General features: G+C 48.4%; 1 protein-coding gene across 7 annotated transcripts in view; it reads right to left on the bottom strand.

Annotated features, from left to right (window-relative positions):
• PUM2 (pumilio RNA binding family member 2) overlaps positions 1-16079 on the bottom strand; it is a 92103-nt gene that overhangs the window by 4168 nt on the left and 71856 nt on the right. For 5 of the 7 annotated variants that reach the window (XM_069102986.1, XM_069102990.1, XM_069102987.1 and 2 more), the window contains 6 exons: positions 9583-9850; positions 6506-6635; positions 2880-3014; positions 2105-2242; positions 1600-1725; positions 733-854 (listed from right to left, as the gene is read on the bottom strand). In XM_069102986.1, the coding sequence (XP_068959087.1) occupies positions 733-854; positions 1600-1725; positions 2105-2242; positions 2880-3014; positions 6506-6635; positions 9583-9850 (919 nt within the window). The remainder of the gene's footprint in view (positions 1-732; positions 855-1599; positions 1726-2104; positions 2243-2879; positions 3015-6505; positions 6636-9582; positions 9851-16079) is intronic. The other 2 variants (XM_069102988.1, XM_069102991.1) reach the window with 1 other exon arrangement.

Raw genomic sequence — 16079 nt, 5'->3', positions numbered from 1 at the left:
GGAAAATGACCTGCTTTTGCAAACCGATCGTCAGGAATCTCTACTGCACAGAGCACGGCTACATGACTCCCCCTTGAAAGCTTGCCCTGCCCAGGCCTGGGACTGCCAGCAGACCCCTGTGAGGCTCCAGGGGCCCCGTGGTGGGAATGGCCACTGGAGCTCCTGCCCAGCAGTCTGGGTTTGACTCCCCCTAATGACATGCACGTCACTTGAGCTTTCTGGCTACTGCTGTCAGACTCATGCCCCCCAATCCTGTGTCGTCAATGAATGGGAAGGCCAATGTCCCAATGACAAAAGCTGACACAAATCAGCTGCTCGGTCTGTCAGGCCGGGAGGAAGGCAGAAGCGTGTGGGAGTCAGGCAGCCGTGGTCCGGGCCTGCCTCTGGCCCCAGAACATGGAAACTTCCCTTAGATGGGCAGCGCTCAAGGTTTTTGGTCTCACCTCTGACAAGAGCTTTTGTCTATGTGGGTTACCGCTTCAACATTTTTACCAAAGTAGAAATGAAAATGTCTTGAAAATCGTTTTAACCTCAGAGACTGCACTTTGAAAACGGGTCTTAGTAAACTGCAGGAAAGCTGCTGATCTCTACGTATGGATAAAGATTCTGCACCAGGAGTTTCCCTGCCCCACTCAGGACGTAGCTGACAAACCTGGACCTTGACCTTGGGCGCACACCCAACACACTGAGGGGAGTGAGGAGTCTGAGTATTTCAGAATACTGCAATGATACCTGGCAAATTTGTGCTGGCTGAGGGTCAGGACCTTGCCTCGGATTTCGGACACGATTTTGCTTTTGTCGTCAGGGCGACCGTGTTCCAGAACATGCTGAATAACATAGTTTCCATACTGATCCTAGAAACAGACAGATGACAGGGAGTCAGGTGTCAATGCCAGAGACCGTCCTTGGCCGTGGCCCACCCACCTCTCCGCTGACCCCTTCCCTGGAACTGGGAAAGCCCTCGGCCTCCATGCTGCTACCAGTCGCCTCCCTGTGAAACTTAAAGGAAGCGGAGTCCACGGGCTGCAGCCCCCCAGCATCCTCCACCCTGTCACCTTGGTGATGGCTGCTCTTTCCCTGCCTACCACCCCCCACCCCCTGAGCCTCAGCAAGGGTGAGTCTCCCACCAGCTTCAAAAGCCCAATGTTCTTTCATTGACTTCTGTGGGCCACAGCACAGAGAGCTACACACAACAGACCCTGCTGCAAGAATCCTGACAACCTCATGGGGGGACGCACATGTATAAATCAAATCATTTTAGGGGAGATGGTCAAGGAAGACTTCCTGCAGGAGGTGGCTTCTGAACTGGGGCTGGAGAAAGACCAGGAATCCCAAGGAAGAGAGGTGTTTACACATAACAAAGTTGCCCCCAGTGCCAGTGCATGGTGAGGGGATGGGGCAGGGCCAGGGGCTCGGGCTCATGGATTCAGGAGCAAAGCCCAGGAGACACAAGCACCAGGAAGCCTTGCCCGGATGAGAATGCGCTCGCTCCCTCCTCCCGGGAGTGGGGAAGGGGGAGGTGTCTCCCGCCTGGCCTCAGTCAGCCAGCCCCCACCCCTCGGTTGCCAGCCAGCGCCTCCCCTCCACGGCAGCACCTACTTGGACCAGCTGCTCCGTGTGCTGGTGCAGCTCTTCCAAGACGGGCAGGGTCTGCTCTGCTGTGCAGTGCTCCAAGATGCGCTGGATGACTCGGCAGCCGTACGGGTGGGTAGAGAGCACAAATACCTGGAAAAGCAGAGGCCCAGCACCAAGGGTTATGGCAGCAGCGCCACCCACAGCCCTGTAGGGATCCTCATTTTACAGATGAGGAAAGTGAGGCAGGCAGAAGGTGACTGTGGCCCAGGTTCCCACAGTCATAAAGTGTCCACAGCTGGATCAGAACTGCAGTCTCCTTGACTCCCAGTTCAGTGCATTAACGGGGCAGAGCTGAACGACTGAACCTGACTGCGGACCATTACGCTGTACGAAAAGGCAAAGGGGAGACCCAAGGAAACCAGGGAAGTCTTTTCTAAACAGAAGCAGGCAAAGGGACCCCCCTATCTCAGCAGGCCGACCCCCGTCCCCCACACGCCAGGACAAGCGGGGCCCAGGCCACAGGTGTTACCTGTCCTTTAAAAGCGTCAATGATGAACTGCAGGGCCTGAGGCTGCACACACTCGATGCACTTCTGCACCACGTGGTTCCCATTCTGATCTTTCACACACTTGAGGACGTGGCCATCCAGCTCCTTGACCATCTCATTCTGTAAAACAGTCACTAATTCACTCCCACACAGCAAAAGGGTCTGGGGTCAAGGGAGCCCTCTCTGTCTGATCCCACAAGGCCCAAACTCGAGGACTACGACCCTACGGTGGCCACCCAGGTGAAAGGAGAACTGGGATGACCCAATGAAGCCAAATGCAATGCAGCACAGATCAGGATACATCTCAGAATGAAGCCACTCTGTAGTGCCCAGGGACCCTCATGCCCAGATCAGACATGCCTGCTTCTTACTGCGCTGGACCCTGGACCCACCAGCAGAGAGGCGATTCTGAATGATGATGGTATGGAATCAGAGGTGCACCAAGGACCAAGGCCTGGGACACAGGACACCCAATTAATAAATCATCACTGAATGACTGGAGGAAAACCCAAGGGGAACAAACTGACCCACTGCTTCAGGAATTTAAGTCCACGGTGACTGACTGTTCTCACGCCACTTTAAACGACTGACATGTTGGTACAGACAATTTGTAAAGATATATCTTATGTTAACCGACTTGGGGAAAAATGAGTTTATTTTTTAAGGTTATTCAAAGATAATGAAAATGGGCAGAAAAGATGAGCTTCAAATAATTCTCTAAGGAAATAAAATTTGAAAAGATGTGGTCTTAACTTACAATTACCTGCTGGTCAGGAGAAATCGATTCTAACGCTTTCTGAATGACCCGGCAGCCATACATCTGTAAGGCCAATGGCAGAACATGGCCTCGTATTCGGGTGGCCAGGGCAAGTTTCTGATCCAGGTTCCCAAACTACAAGAAAACCAAAGATCTGTGGCAATAAAGAGAATCTGGCAGCTTCTCCCAAGCATTTCACCTCAATGACTCAATGAAGAGGGGAGCGGGCAACATTATTCCCATTTCAAAAGTGAGGAAACGGAGAAAGGCCGCAAGCTGCTAAGGGTGGAGGGAAGACATGTACCTACATCTCCAGACTGTAAAATCTCAAGCAGCTGCCGCTGTACTGGGAGAGCACCTAGAACCCACCAGACTACATCGCTCACTAAACCAAACCAGCGGCTAATAACTTGATGTGATTAATGATCATTTCAAGCATCAAAGGGTAGAAGACTCAAGAGGGAAATCTTTTATGGATCCAATTGTCATTAACAAGGAGGAATAAATAGTCTGCGGGGGAAAGTGAACCCGCCTGCAGAAAGTTTGTGAAGAGGACAAGAAGGCCGGCACCTGAACATGCCTCCCCATCTCCCCACTTTTAGAGGAAGCACAGGCAGGGCTACAGAATTCAATTTCTGCCACCAAAGTTACCTCAGGAAAAATGCGGCTGATAGGGCTGCAGAATACAATAGCCAAGATTTTTTTTTTTTAACGTCCATAGACTAAAGTCTTATACCATATACCAAAAAAAAGTCAAAATGGGTACTTGATTTAGATATATAGGTTGATACAATAAGCAAATTATGAGAGCAAGGAATAGTTTACCTGCCAAATTTATGGAGAAGGGAAGAATTTATGACCAAACAAGAGATAGAGAGCATTACAAAATGCAAAATGGGTCATTTTGATTACATTAAAAAGTTTTTTGCAAAAACAAAGTCAATGTAACCAAGATTAGAAGGGAAGCAGAAAATGGGGAAAGAATTTTTACAACCAGTGTCTCTGATTAAAGGCCTCATTTCTGAAATATATAGAAAACGGAGTTAAATTTATAAGAACACAAGTCATTCCCCAACTGATAAATGGTCAAAGGATATGAACGGCAGTTTTCAGAGGAAGAAATGAAAGCTATCTATAGTCATATAAAAAATGCTCTAAATCACTACTGATTAGAGAAATACAAATCAAAACAACTCTTAGGAACCACATTACACCTTAGCCAATTGGCTAACATGACAAAACAGGAAAATGATAAATGTTGGAGATGTGGGAAAATTGGAACACTAATGCATTGTTGGTGAAACTGCGAACTGATCCAACCATTCTGGAAAGCCTTGGAACTATGCCCAAAGGGCTACTTACTGACTGTGCATACCCTTTGACCCTGCAATACAACTTTTAGGGCTGTATCCCAAAGAGATTGTTACAAACAGAAAAAGGATCCACTTGTACAAAAATATGTATAGCAGCAATTTTTGTGGTGGCCAAGAACTGGAAATGGAGGGGATGACTGAACAAGCTGTGGTATATGAATGGAATGGAATACTATTGTGCTATAAGAAATGAGGAGCAGGCAGATTTCAGAAAAACCTGGAAAGAGTTAAATGAACTGATGCTGAGTGAGGGGAGCAGAACCAGGAGAACATTGTACACAGTAACAGTCACGGTGAGTGAGGACTGATTTTGATAGACAGCCCTTTCTCAGCAATGCAAGGACCTAAATCAACTCCAAGACTCATGATGGAAAATGCCCTCCAGATCCAAAGAAAGAAGGATGGAGTCAGAATGCAGAGGGAGGCAGACTATTTTCTGTTTTGTTTTTCTTTCTCATGGTTTCTCCCATTCGTTGTAATTCTTCTATGCAATATGACTAATGTGAAAATGTGTTTAATAGGAATGTAGAGTCTATATCAGATTGCAAGCCGTCTTGAGGAAGGACAGGGGAGGTAGGGGGAGAAAATTTAAAACTTATGGAAGTCAATGTTGCAAACTAAAAATAAATAAATAATAATTTTAAAAAGCATGTATTTCACTGGAAATCAAAACTGACAAACAGTTTGGAAAAGGTATAGAAAGATTTAAAAAAAAAAGAAAAAAAATCAAGACACACATGGGGCGGCTAGGTGGCGCAGTGAGTAAAGTGCTGCCCCGGAGTCAGGAGGACCCGAGTTCAGTTCCAGCCTCAGACACTTAACACCCACACACACACACAAAAAAAACTAGCCGTGTAACTTTGGGCAAGTCACTTTACCCCAAATGCCCTCCAAAAGGCAAAAAACAGAAAGATTTTGATTTGTATCCATGGATGAAATCATAGATCTTGGAAATAAGTATTTTCACTGATGACAGGCAAGCTTGACATGAATTTATTTACAAGCTGAAATGGCTTTGATGGTTCTAGCCTAAAAGGGGGTAGATTAATTTAAGCAGGAAGCCAGTCTCTATTCCCAAAGTCCTCAGGAGTGAAGGCCCATCTGGGACTGTTCTTGGGCCTCGGTACTGCTCAACTCCAACGCTGAAACAAAAGAGAGGCTTTGCCTCTGTCTCCATCATTTTAAAACCCTGCTTTATACAAGGTCAAAACCACAGACTGGGTGCGGCTAGGTTGCAGCAAATAGGGTACTGGCCCCGGAGTCAGGAAAAACCTGAGTTCAAATCCAGCCTCAGACACTTAACTAGCTGTGTGACCTTGGGCAAGTCATTTAACCCCAAATGCCCTGCCCTCCCCCTCCTCTAAAAAAGAAAAAGAAAAAAAACCCATGGACTGAAAAGGTCTGCTCCCAGTCCCATCAGCAATTGTCAAAATGTCATCACTAAGAAAAAAAATTAGAAAAAGTCAGGAAACTACTTACTGATCAAACTAAGCCCATACAAACGCCTGAGCAGGATCACACTGTGACTGGAATTTTTTTGGTAAAAACAGATGCACAATCCAGTTTCCTGGGGAATGTCACATATTTTCACAATCTAATAACCAGATGGTTTATAAAAGGGTTTCTTCTGTCCTCCCTATTTTAAAACATCCTTCCATAGCAATGTTAGACTAATTTCTGAATGGGGTGGGTCAAGCTGTGGGTTTGCAGCCTGGGATGCTGACCACCAACATCCTCTTGCTGTGGTGACACCCCAGCTCTCTGTTCCTGGCTGCCTGGGCAGGTTCAGTCCAGTCCAAGAAACAACATGAGCTGAGTGCCCAAAGTGGGGAGAGAACAAGGGTGGAAAAGGCCAAGAACTCAGGCCCACGGAAAAAAAAACTGAAGAAGGATGCAGCTGAGTCAAGGTTCACAAACTCCTGTGAGGCCTAGATTCGATCCTGACCAATCCAAAGCTAAACAGGCTTCTGGATAGCGGCAAACTGTGGTCTGGAATGGCTAAAATTCTTAGACACAGACCATCAGAGATGGAGACTGACAGAGACAGGGAGAGACAGAAGCGGGGTGGGGTGGACAAGAGAGACAAGATGAGAAAGAAGATAGGTAAGAGGCATGTTTTTGAATGCCAAGGTGAGTCCATCAGAAACCGAACGATCTGCTAAGGACCTGAATCCCTGGATAACCAGATGCAAACCACAAACACCCAGAATTGGCGGGTGGGATCCCCACTGCTACAACTGAGCACTCGCTTACCTCAAAAAACTTCTGAATTACGTAGTTGCCAAAAACATCGGTCATCAGCTGGTAGGCGGCTTGCAGAATCTCGCTAAACACCATCTGGCGCTCAGTAGGTGTGGCTCGCTCAAGCTTCTGCTGTATGAATCTACACGCAACAGAAAAGAAAAGGCCATCTGTAGCTAACAGGAAGCTGTAACCGAGACAAAGGCCCACCGCTCTGAGAGGGGTCTCTCAGAACACAATCTGCTCACTCTGCAGGAGGAAAGAGGGAAGGGCACACAGATAAATACGAAGCCAAGCCTGGGTCTGAGCCAAGGTCCGTTGGCTCTGTCATCACTCCAGAGCCAAAGAGAAATGAGTGCAAACGAATTCCCCCCTCAATCTCTCTGACAAGAGTCTGCCCTGCCTCTGACTGGAAGCCTCCAGGGAGGCCAAATCCATCACTTCTCTCCCTCCTTCGAGTCGGACCTAACTGTTGGGGCCCTGCAGGACAAGGCCACGGTTCTCTTGCCTTGGGGCTAAACTCTGCCCAGTTTCTTCAACCAGTCTTCATGTGGGACAAACCTAAGGCCCCTCTGCACCTGGCTCTCCTCTTATCCAAATGCTCCAGAAACCACCTGGCCACAGGAGAAGATAGAATTAAAAGGAACTCCCAAGATTCATCTCATCTAATACCGATGAGGAAACTGAAGCACATCCCCCATTCTATAAACTACATCTTTCATGATACAGTCTGAGATGGCAACAGACTAATCACAAACGTTTTGAATTTAGAGGGCTACTTAAGCCCACCTGCCTGGATTCTGGATTTCTGACATCGATTTTCCTGAAGTGAGTATCTTGAGGCTTATCACCTTGGGTCTGTTGCTTTCTTTGGCTAAAATCTCGATAAACTACATCTGACATTTCCCTGAGCTACCACTTTAAGAGATGTCAGTGGCGGTCAGCCCAGCCCGTCCTGGCCCTCTGTGATCACTGCTTTTCTAGATGCCCAAGAACTCTATCAGGAATCAGTCAATCAGTTACTCATCCCATTCTTTTCCCTTTGTGGGCAAACTGGACAAGATCTGTCTTTCTCTGGTTCTGCGGTTATGCTTCCCTTCCCCCACTTTTTTTTTTTTACATTGGTGCTCCAAGGTCTGGGACCTCCTGCACATAGTCCATGACAGCGGACAGCCTGATGGCCTTTCCATCCTGGGCCACCGTCCAGGTAAGAAGCCAGCCTACATCTTCTGGGCTCCACGGGCAACGCTCTGCTTCCCACCAGACCTCCCCTACCTCAGAAGAGACTATTTTATTATTATTTTACTCTCTGATTTTATCTGTTGATGGATTATTTTAAAAACCAGAATACATGGGACTTTTATAGTATATTGACTGATATATACATATATGTATATATAGTGTAGTCCTGCCCCAGGAGCTCACATTCTAACGAGGGGGACAACATGCAAAACGAACCCTCCACAAACAAAGCGTAAGTAGTGTAAATGGAAGGCCATTTCGGAGGGGCAGAGCACCAGGAAGGGCAGCCACAGGCTGAATCTCGAAGGGAGCCAGAAAACCTGAGGAGGGGGGACAATTTCAGACATGAGGGGCTGCTAGTGGAAAGGTCCAGAGACAGGAGAGGGTTTATGTAGAAGGAAGCACAAAAACGACTAGAAAGCTAGGAAGGGGCCACCAGCTGGTTTCTGGTTGGCCCAATGCCACAGAGGAAGGCATACAATTGGCATTTCGACATAGGTCTTTCTACCTGAAATCCACGCTATCATTGCACCACAGACCCTGTGAATTCACAGAGTTCAGAAGAGAGAAGGGAGTGACAGAAACAGAACTCAGACTTTACTCAGTTCTTTCTGGTCCAGATGACCTCTTGGGTTTTATTTCCTGTTTGGGGGGGAGGGAGGAGTTATCTGAGCCTGATTTCATCTGTGTAAGACAGCCCAGGTATGTGACTAACCCCTAAGAATCAGCTCAGGGTTGTCTGGGAGACTGAGAGGCTGCAGGAGGGTCACAGGGGAGGTGCCACATGCACAGTCTGTGACCACCCTGTGCTAGAACCTTCCCATCAGCCACAGTCAGACACGGTGATGTGGTCTGGGTCCTCCCTCTTTGAGAATACAGGACAATCACCACCACCGCCACAGGCAGAACTTGAACCCAGGCCTGTCCAACTCCAAGGTCAGTCCTTAGCCTCTGCATCACTATAAAAAGGCTTCTAAAATGCATCATCTGGGCAGTAACGTGGATCAACATGGAGAAATGGCACCAGCCAATCTTACACATGAACTTGTTTGATTCATGTGTATCAACTGAAACATCACCTTAATTCACCTTCTGGGAAGAAAATCTGGGACATATCATGGTCCAAGGTAGCTCTCCCATGGTAACGGGGAGAACACATCCTGTAAGTCTACTCTGCCAGAAGCCGCCTCTTTCTCCCCTAAGAAATGGCCATCCTGGACCACCTTACCCCCTCCCGAAGAGCCAAACCAAACCAGAAGGGCCCAGGTCGAGGTTTTGGCTCCTAGCCTAAATTTTTAAAAGCCCTGCTTTAATTATCTGGAGAACATTCCAGATCCTTGTCAGTGCATGCAGGCTGCCCGGGCTGTGCAGTCACAGCCGGGAGTGATCGTAAGCAGGACTGGGCACACCAGTGCCAGCGGCTAGCGCTGAGCAAACCAAAGGCACTTCAGCTCCTGCGCAGAATAACCACCACTTGTTTTGCATTTTACCTTCAGCCTGAAGGTGATTCCAGATCTCCCCAACCCACTAAAAGAAAGAATCAAAGGTAAATGCCAGTGAGGTCATCAAGCTACCAAGAGCAAATGCAAAGAGACAGTATCTCAGGGCAGCTCTGGACCTGAGGTTCTTCACAGAATTTCACCCACGGGATTTGGGGGGGAACGCAGGCCCGTCCATCATGTGGCCTGCTAGGTTCTGTTTCAGAGAATGCAGTCAAAAGGGTGATTTTGGAACATTCCAAGTCAGACTTCCCCAGGGAGCAGAATCTGGGACTGCCCACTCACCAGGGCTGCTGCGGAACCTGGACAAGCAAACAAGCACACACAGGGATGAGCAGAGACACTCACCTGGAGCCATGCTGGTCTTGGGAAAATTCTACTATGTGCCCCATGAGGTCTCTGAGCTGAAGGTTCGGGAAACGGTTGTTCCGGAAATCTTCTAACAAGCGACTGCGGCCGGAGGGCATGATGTCGGCCCGGCTGTAGCGCAGCCGGGAGGGAGGGAACAGCTGGCTGCTGGAGCTGAAGAGGCTGCACGTGCTGGACGCGCTACGGTGTTTGGCTTCTGCTCCAGGAGCTGCCGAGATATAACGCCCACTGCCATTGGCCAGGCCTCCTACAGCAAAGGGGCTCTTGTCAACCGGGGATGTCAAAGCATTCTTCACATACAAGTTTACTGAGAGCACAGATGCAATGAGCAAACAAGAATTTTCCCCTTTAGAACTGAGATTTATTCAACTGCAGGTTAACATTCCCCAAACTCCTTAATGTGTAGGGGTACACTTATCAAAAAGGAATACGAAAAACCAGAGGGAAATTAACTTACAGAAAATATGCAGAGACTCTCATTCTCCTGAACCCCAGCAGCTAAGCTCAGAGCATGCCTAGGAAACCCTCGGGGAAGGGAAGGGAGTCAGGACTTCCTCAGCACCTGGGGGCCTAGGGACTTGAGTGTCAGGCCCAGCACCGTGCACTCTGCTGTGCCCTCTAGAGCCCTCCAGTCTAAATGTTCCAGCCCCTTCAGTGTGCAGGCTCAAACAGAGGCAACACCTTCTGGCATAAAGAAAACAAAGGGGACCAAATCACCCTGGGTGTCATCAGGAATCAGACACAGTCAGGTCACTGGTGACACTAGTCACTTAAAAAAGAACCCTCAGGGGGCGGACACATTAAATGTTAAGGGTTAGTTATAACAATGAGTTTCTAATCTTAATTTTGAAAACTAGGCTTCTTCTGCAAGCTTCATCCTGTTCTGTGGACATCAGACAGACACTGTGGTCAACATCAAAAATTCCTAGGGGTTTCTCTGGGCAAAGGAATGAACAAAGAATTGCTCATTTCAGGTCCATTCAGAACAACCAAGTCAAATGGCTGCCAACACTAAGACAAAATGAGAAAACAGAAATGTCAAAGGGGGGAAAGCACTTGACAGTGTCCTTTTAAATCATTAAACCTTATAGAAAACGGAAAAATAGGGATTTAGGAGCAGGATTCGATTATTTTAAAGTCCAATTATGAAAAGTCTGCAGTGAATCTTTCCATCCCCTGGGTACAGGGCAGTTAAATTATATCAGACTATGTATTCATGTCACTGGGGCCAAAACCAGCCCCTTGCTACCCAGTCACATAAAAAAGGGCAGGATGCCAGGGGCTGCAGGACGGACACGCCAGGGAAGAAGGTCCCCTTCTCCCGTATCATAACCAAAGCCTCTCCAAGCCCCCACTTTACGGCATGTAGAAAGATTTCCACACTGGATGGCTCTTTAGGAACTAGACTGTGGTTCTCAGCAATGGCCCCACTGGCTGAGTGACTTCTCCCTCTCTTTTCCTTCATCTCTAAGAAAGAGCCTGCACATACCCCATGGCTTTCCTACCCCCCCCCCCCCCCACACACACACAGCTGCTTCTGTTCTCATCCCTGGCTCCAGGACTAAGTGACAAAGTGCTGGCTGGCATCCCACATCTTTCCTTCCAGGAGTGGGCCCTAGAGACTCTCCAGGCCGGCCCAAAGCATGAGAATTCTCCCCTCCAAAGACCATTTTGAACATATCCTCCATTACTGGAAACCCCGCTCATCACCTCCAATCTAAGTCATTCAGCATGGTATATGAATATCCTTCTCAACTTCCACGAGGAATCCATGCCTCACCATGTCCCTTGCCACACCGCTCAGCAAAGCGTCTCTACTGCCTTTGTAACTCCACTTCCCTCAATCCTCAGCTGTTCCCCCCAAAATCATTACTTCCTCTGTAAAGGCACCTATGGCTGAGTTATCTGACTTGGATTTATACATTCAAAGGCCACCAGCAGTATTTTCAGAGCTGTAAGTCACCCTGGTGGTCACACAGGGATGGACAGCTGGGGGATGAATCCAGGCCGTGGTGTGTGTGTGGGGGTGTGAGTGTGTGGGTGTGTGTGTGTGTGTGTGTGTGTGTGTGTGTGTGTGTGTGTGTGTGTGTGTGTGTGTGTGTTCACTAAGGAGATGGTCAAGCAGCTCATGGGCAGGCCTTCTACAATCTCTTCAGGCCCACAAGATGATTCTGACTTGGGAGAGCCATGAAAGGATTTTCAACTGTAACTTCATCATTCTACAGATGAAGAAACAGAAGTCCAGGAAGGGAAAGGGCCTGGCTCAAGGCTCTAGTCTTGGACAACACAGACATTGTGACAATGGGCTGTGCGGGGGTGAGTGGATGTAAAAGAGCCCCACCTAGCTGACACAGGACCAGACTTGGGGAAAGTGAGGAGGGCTGTCTGCATTCTGGAGTCCATCTGAGCCCACAACCAAACTGGAGAAGTCAGGAAGGGCAGGGCCTGAGGATCTCAGGACAGGCCAGGACTGTCACCATCAAGGATGACACACGCCGAACTGACGGCAGCTCATTTCAGGATTCTTCCTCCTCCGGTACTGCCCCTCTCTACGGAGGGAAGAGTGGAGGACGAGGCCCAAGTGCCTGCTCTGTTGCTGCTGATTTTAGGGAGTTTCCTATCTAGTTAGGGAAGAGGACATGTCTACAAATGACTACAAGCTAACTTTTAACTAGGAGCCTACCACAGGCAAGGCCCACAGAGATGCTCGCCTCAGGGAAGTTCTCATCTAACTGGGACCCAACAAGTACAGGTGGGCCATGCCAGAGAGATCCCGAGGTAAGGCCAGCCTCCATCTCTGAGGTGGCCCTGACACCCACCCATCTACTTATGGACAAGAAGAGCCGTGACAGCTCACCCCAGGTGGGCTTGAGAGGCTCCAAGGGGAGGGGCCCTGCCTGACCTTCTCGCTACCCCGGGTCACCTCTTCTGGATACTATCCGTTTTATCCCCCCAGTCTTGCAAGTAGAGATGAACTGACTGCTGTGCTTGGTCCTGGGGATTACAAAGAATCACCCAATGGGGAAGACAGATGTAGAATAAATCTAACTATACAAAAGGCAGTTTGGGTGGGAGGGCACTAGGTCGAGCCCGATCTTCAAGGAGCCTAGCACAGAGGCCAGAGAGGGAGGCTCACAGAACACAGGGAAAGGGGGAGTCTGTGCAGGGCTTTTCCCCAAGCTAAGCAGAGGACTTGCCTTTGGCATCATCACAGAGGACAGAATGGGAAGGAGAGCCATGCTGAGAGAGCAGTAATATTGGAGAAAGGAAACAAGAGGCTGAAGTAGGGAGGCAGCTCCATGTACATGAAGGGGGGAGACTAGGCGAGACAGGAGTGACGCCATGTGGCGAGAGCTGGCTGTGTGGGGTAAAGGAGAGTGAGGAATCCAGGGTAAGGCCAAGGTCACAAACCTGGCTAACCTGTGCTGGAAGACTGAAGCTTGGGGGAGAGCCTGCGGCTAGATCAGCACATCAGGCCACACAGAAATGACCTAAACACACTGTAGCTGATGAGGCTTCCAAGAGAATGAAAGGGAGCCTAAGAGAGCGCCCGGGGACACAGCTCCATTCAGGGCTCACGATATGGAGACTTAGGATGGAGAGGCGGAGACCAGCAGTGTCAAATGCAGCTAATGGGTCAAGAAGGGTAGGATTTTTTTTTTTTTAAAAGACCATCAGATTTAATAATAACTAATAAAAGCTAACATTTACATAGTGCTTATTATGTGCCAATGTGTTAAGTGCTCTACAAATATCCCCTCCTTCGTTCCTCACAAAAACCCTGGGAAGCAAGTGTTTTATTTTCCTCATTTTATAGAAGAGGAAACCGAGGCAGAGAAGGTGAAATGACTTGTCCAAGGTCCTACAGCTGGCGTCTGAGTTCCAGTCTCTTGACTCCTGCTAAAGTCTGAAGGGGAGAGAAAATACTTTCAGTAGAGTGATGAGGTCGAATGCCAGAAACAGAAGGGTGAGGTTTTAAGGAGAGTATAAGAAGAAGAAACAGTTTTCTTGGAGGAGATTAGCTGATAAAAAGGCTGAGAGCTGTAGGACAGTGGCCGGGGGGGCTGGAAGGGTCCTAGGAAGGCTTCTTTTGAAGGAGAGGGGAGACCGGGCATGTCTGAAGGCAGGAAGGTTCGAGGAGCCTCCAGGAGCCTGGGGGAACTTCACAGCATGCTGAGGAGGATCACAGCAGTGGGGAGGGCATCAGAGACGGGGCAGAGAACAGAGCAGAAGCCTGAATGACCAAAAAACCACAACAAAAACAAACCCTTGAAAACTAACCTCATTTGACTAAAAAAGGAAATTTATAACAATTGTGTGAGAGGGGAAAGTGCATGGGGACAGATCTGGCCCCCGGGGGCAGGCATGGGCTCCATGAGGCATAGTCTATTCTGGGGCTTTTCGGGGCTCCCCCTCCTAGGACCCAACTTCCTGCCTTTCCTTACAGGCCACTCAATTTGGCTGCTTTACGGATGGAGGGGTGGAGGTTTTGGTTAACAGTAACCCCTACATTTTCTGCTCCATTTCCATGGCCTCTCAAGGATGGGAGCTTAGATGTGATCCTGGTCCAGTCTCCAAGCTTTCTAGAAAGAAAAGATGAGGGCTCAGATGCAGCAGGTTGGCGAGCTGCTACACCATGCCACTGTGTGGCCTGTGAGAGAGACTAAGGATCAGTCTGGGAAAGAGTGTGCGACTGTACACGTCTTAGGAAGAAATCTCTCTGTAGAGTCCTTATAAAATCAGCTATGGGGGGAGGTGGCCCAATTGAAGAACTGCATTTTTTTACTACAGCCCTCACAGCGTGGAGGCCTTACCACCCTGTAAATAAGGTCCTACTGACAAAGAGCTAAACTTGGAAACAAAACTAGAGTCTAGAGGGAAAACCTCCTGAAGGACAGCGATGGGCAGACAGGGCTTCATGTGGAGGCCCTGAACCTCCTCTGGGTCACAGGCCCCAGGAGCAGCCAGGCTGCTGAAGCCTCCTGATCTCTCCTGAGAAGCAGGTTTTAAAATGCCAAAAATAAAACCGAGGATTAAAAAGAAAAAAAGGCTTAAAAAGCCTGGCTCTCATCTGACTTCAAAGCTCAAAAGTAGGAATGGTCGAAGGCAGGGGAAAATTATAATCTGAACCAGGCAGGAATGAGGAAAAGAGAAAGATCCAACCCTGAAATGGCGCAGCGACCCTGGGGCACAAATCCTACTGTGGGCAGCTCATCTTCTTTGTCACCAGCCCCATCACCAGAGGTCCTTAGAGTATCTCCCACTTCCCCACACCTCCCAGAGAAATGTCCACTAAAAAAGTGGGAGGAGGAAGAGGGAGAATGGCCTTCTTAAATTATAGAAAGAAAAAGTAAAAGAGGCCAGAGGGATTCTGGTCCAAGATTATTTTTGCACCTCAGTCATCTAAAGCACTTGTATTAGCAAAAATCTATGGTTCCACTAGGTGGGGACATTGTTCCATGAAAACCCTGGTGAATCAAAAGCTGAACCCCTGCCACTTTCCAGGCTTGGGGAGGGGGAATTGTCTCTTTTAAAGAAGAATGAAAAAACACCCTGAAAATGGTTGTCCTCTCACGTTTTGCGTAAGAATGACAATGGTTTTAAACCCCAAATGTCCTTCCTTCTCTTTCCACTTCTCCCCACCCTCAGCCCTTTATATCTTTTTGGCAATGATCACTGATCTTTCTAATCAAGAAGGTGGTGATTTTCAAAGAGCAGCCTTCATTAGCCCTCAAAGTAAAGAAGAATGTTTCTGGCACCCAGAGTCAATCCAAGAGCTTATTCAGAGGCTGCCAAGATTCTTGTTAAAGCTCATTCTCTGAAGCCCTGCTTTGGGCTGGAGGTTTCTGCTTGCTTCAGCACCTCAGGAGATGGGGCTCCCAGTGACAGCTCAGGGACCTTGGACCCATCCTAAAACCTCCCCACTTCACAGAATCCCAGGGTCGCCAAGAAATCTCAGATTCTCTACTAGTCTGATCCACACCAATCAAGAAACCTCAGTGCACCAACTAGATGTCAAGCATTGTTCAATTCACTGGGGACACAAATATACAAATCAACCACCCAATTCACAAATGCCTCCTATGCACCAAGCACCGGGTTAAGTGAGAGAGCCACTGCACTGGGGAGATGTTCCTAAATAAAAAAAAACCATCAGAAAAAGAGGACTCTAGAAATGCCTCTTGAAGGAGAGAAACAGTCACTTGAGCTGAGCTCTGAAGGAAGGTGTGATAGTAATGGAATGTGGAGATTTCCCTGTATTGGGCTTGGTTTTCAAATTGATTGTATTAAAACCCAGAGCTAGTTAATCCCACCTGTAGGATGGACTTTTTGATGTGAAAAGAAAGTCCTGAACTGGGAGGAGCTGGTGACGTAGATTTGGAGAGACAAGAGAGAGGCAGAAGATTTTTTTGGAAGCAGCACTTCGTGGAGAGAGAGAGGCTAAGAGAATTGCTGGTGGCCGCTTTGAATTGCCC

Source organism: Petaurus breviceps, unplaced genomic scaffold (assembly GCF_028583685.1).
Source record: "Petaurus breviceps papuanus isolate PSGF00001 unplaced genomic scaffold, PetGlider_PUasm1.0 559, whole genome shotgun sequence".
Classification (NCBI taxonomy): Eukaryota; Metazoa; Chordata; class Mammalia; order Diprotodontia; family Petauridae; genus Petaurus; species Petaurus breviceps.
The sequence above is the reverse complement of the archived record's forward strand: the minus strand, read 5'-3'. Positions and strand labels throughout refer to the sequence as shown.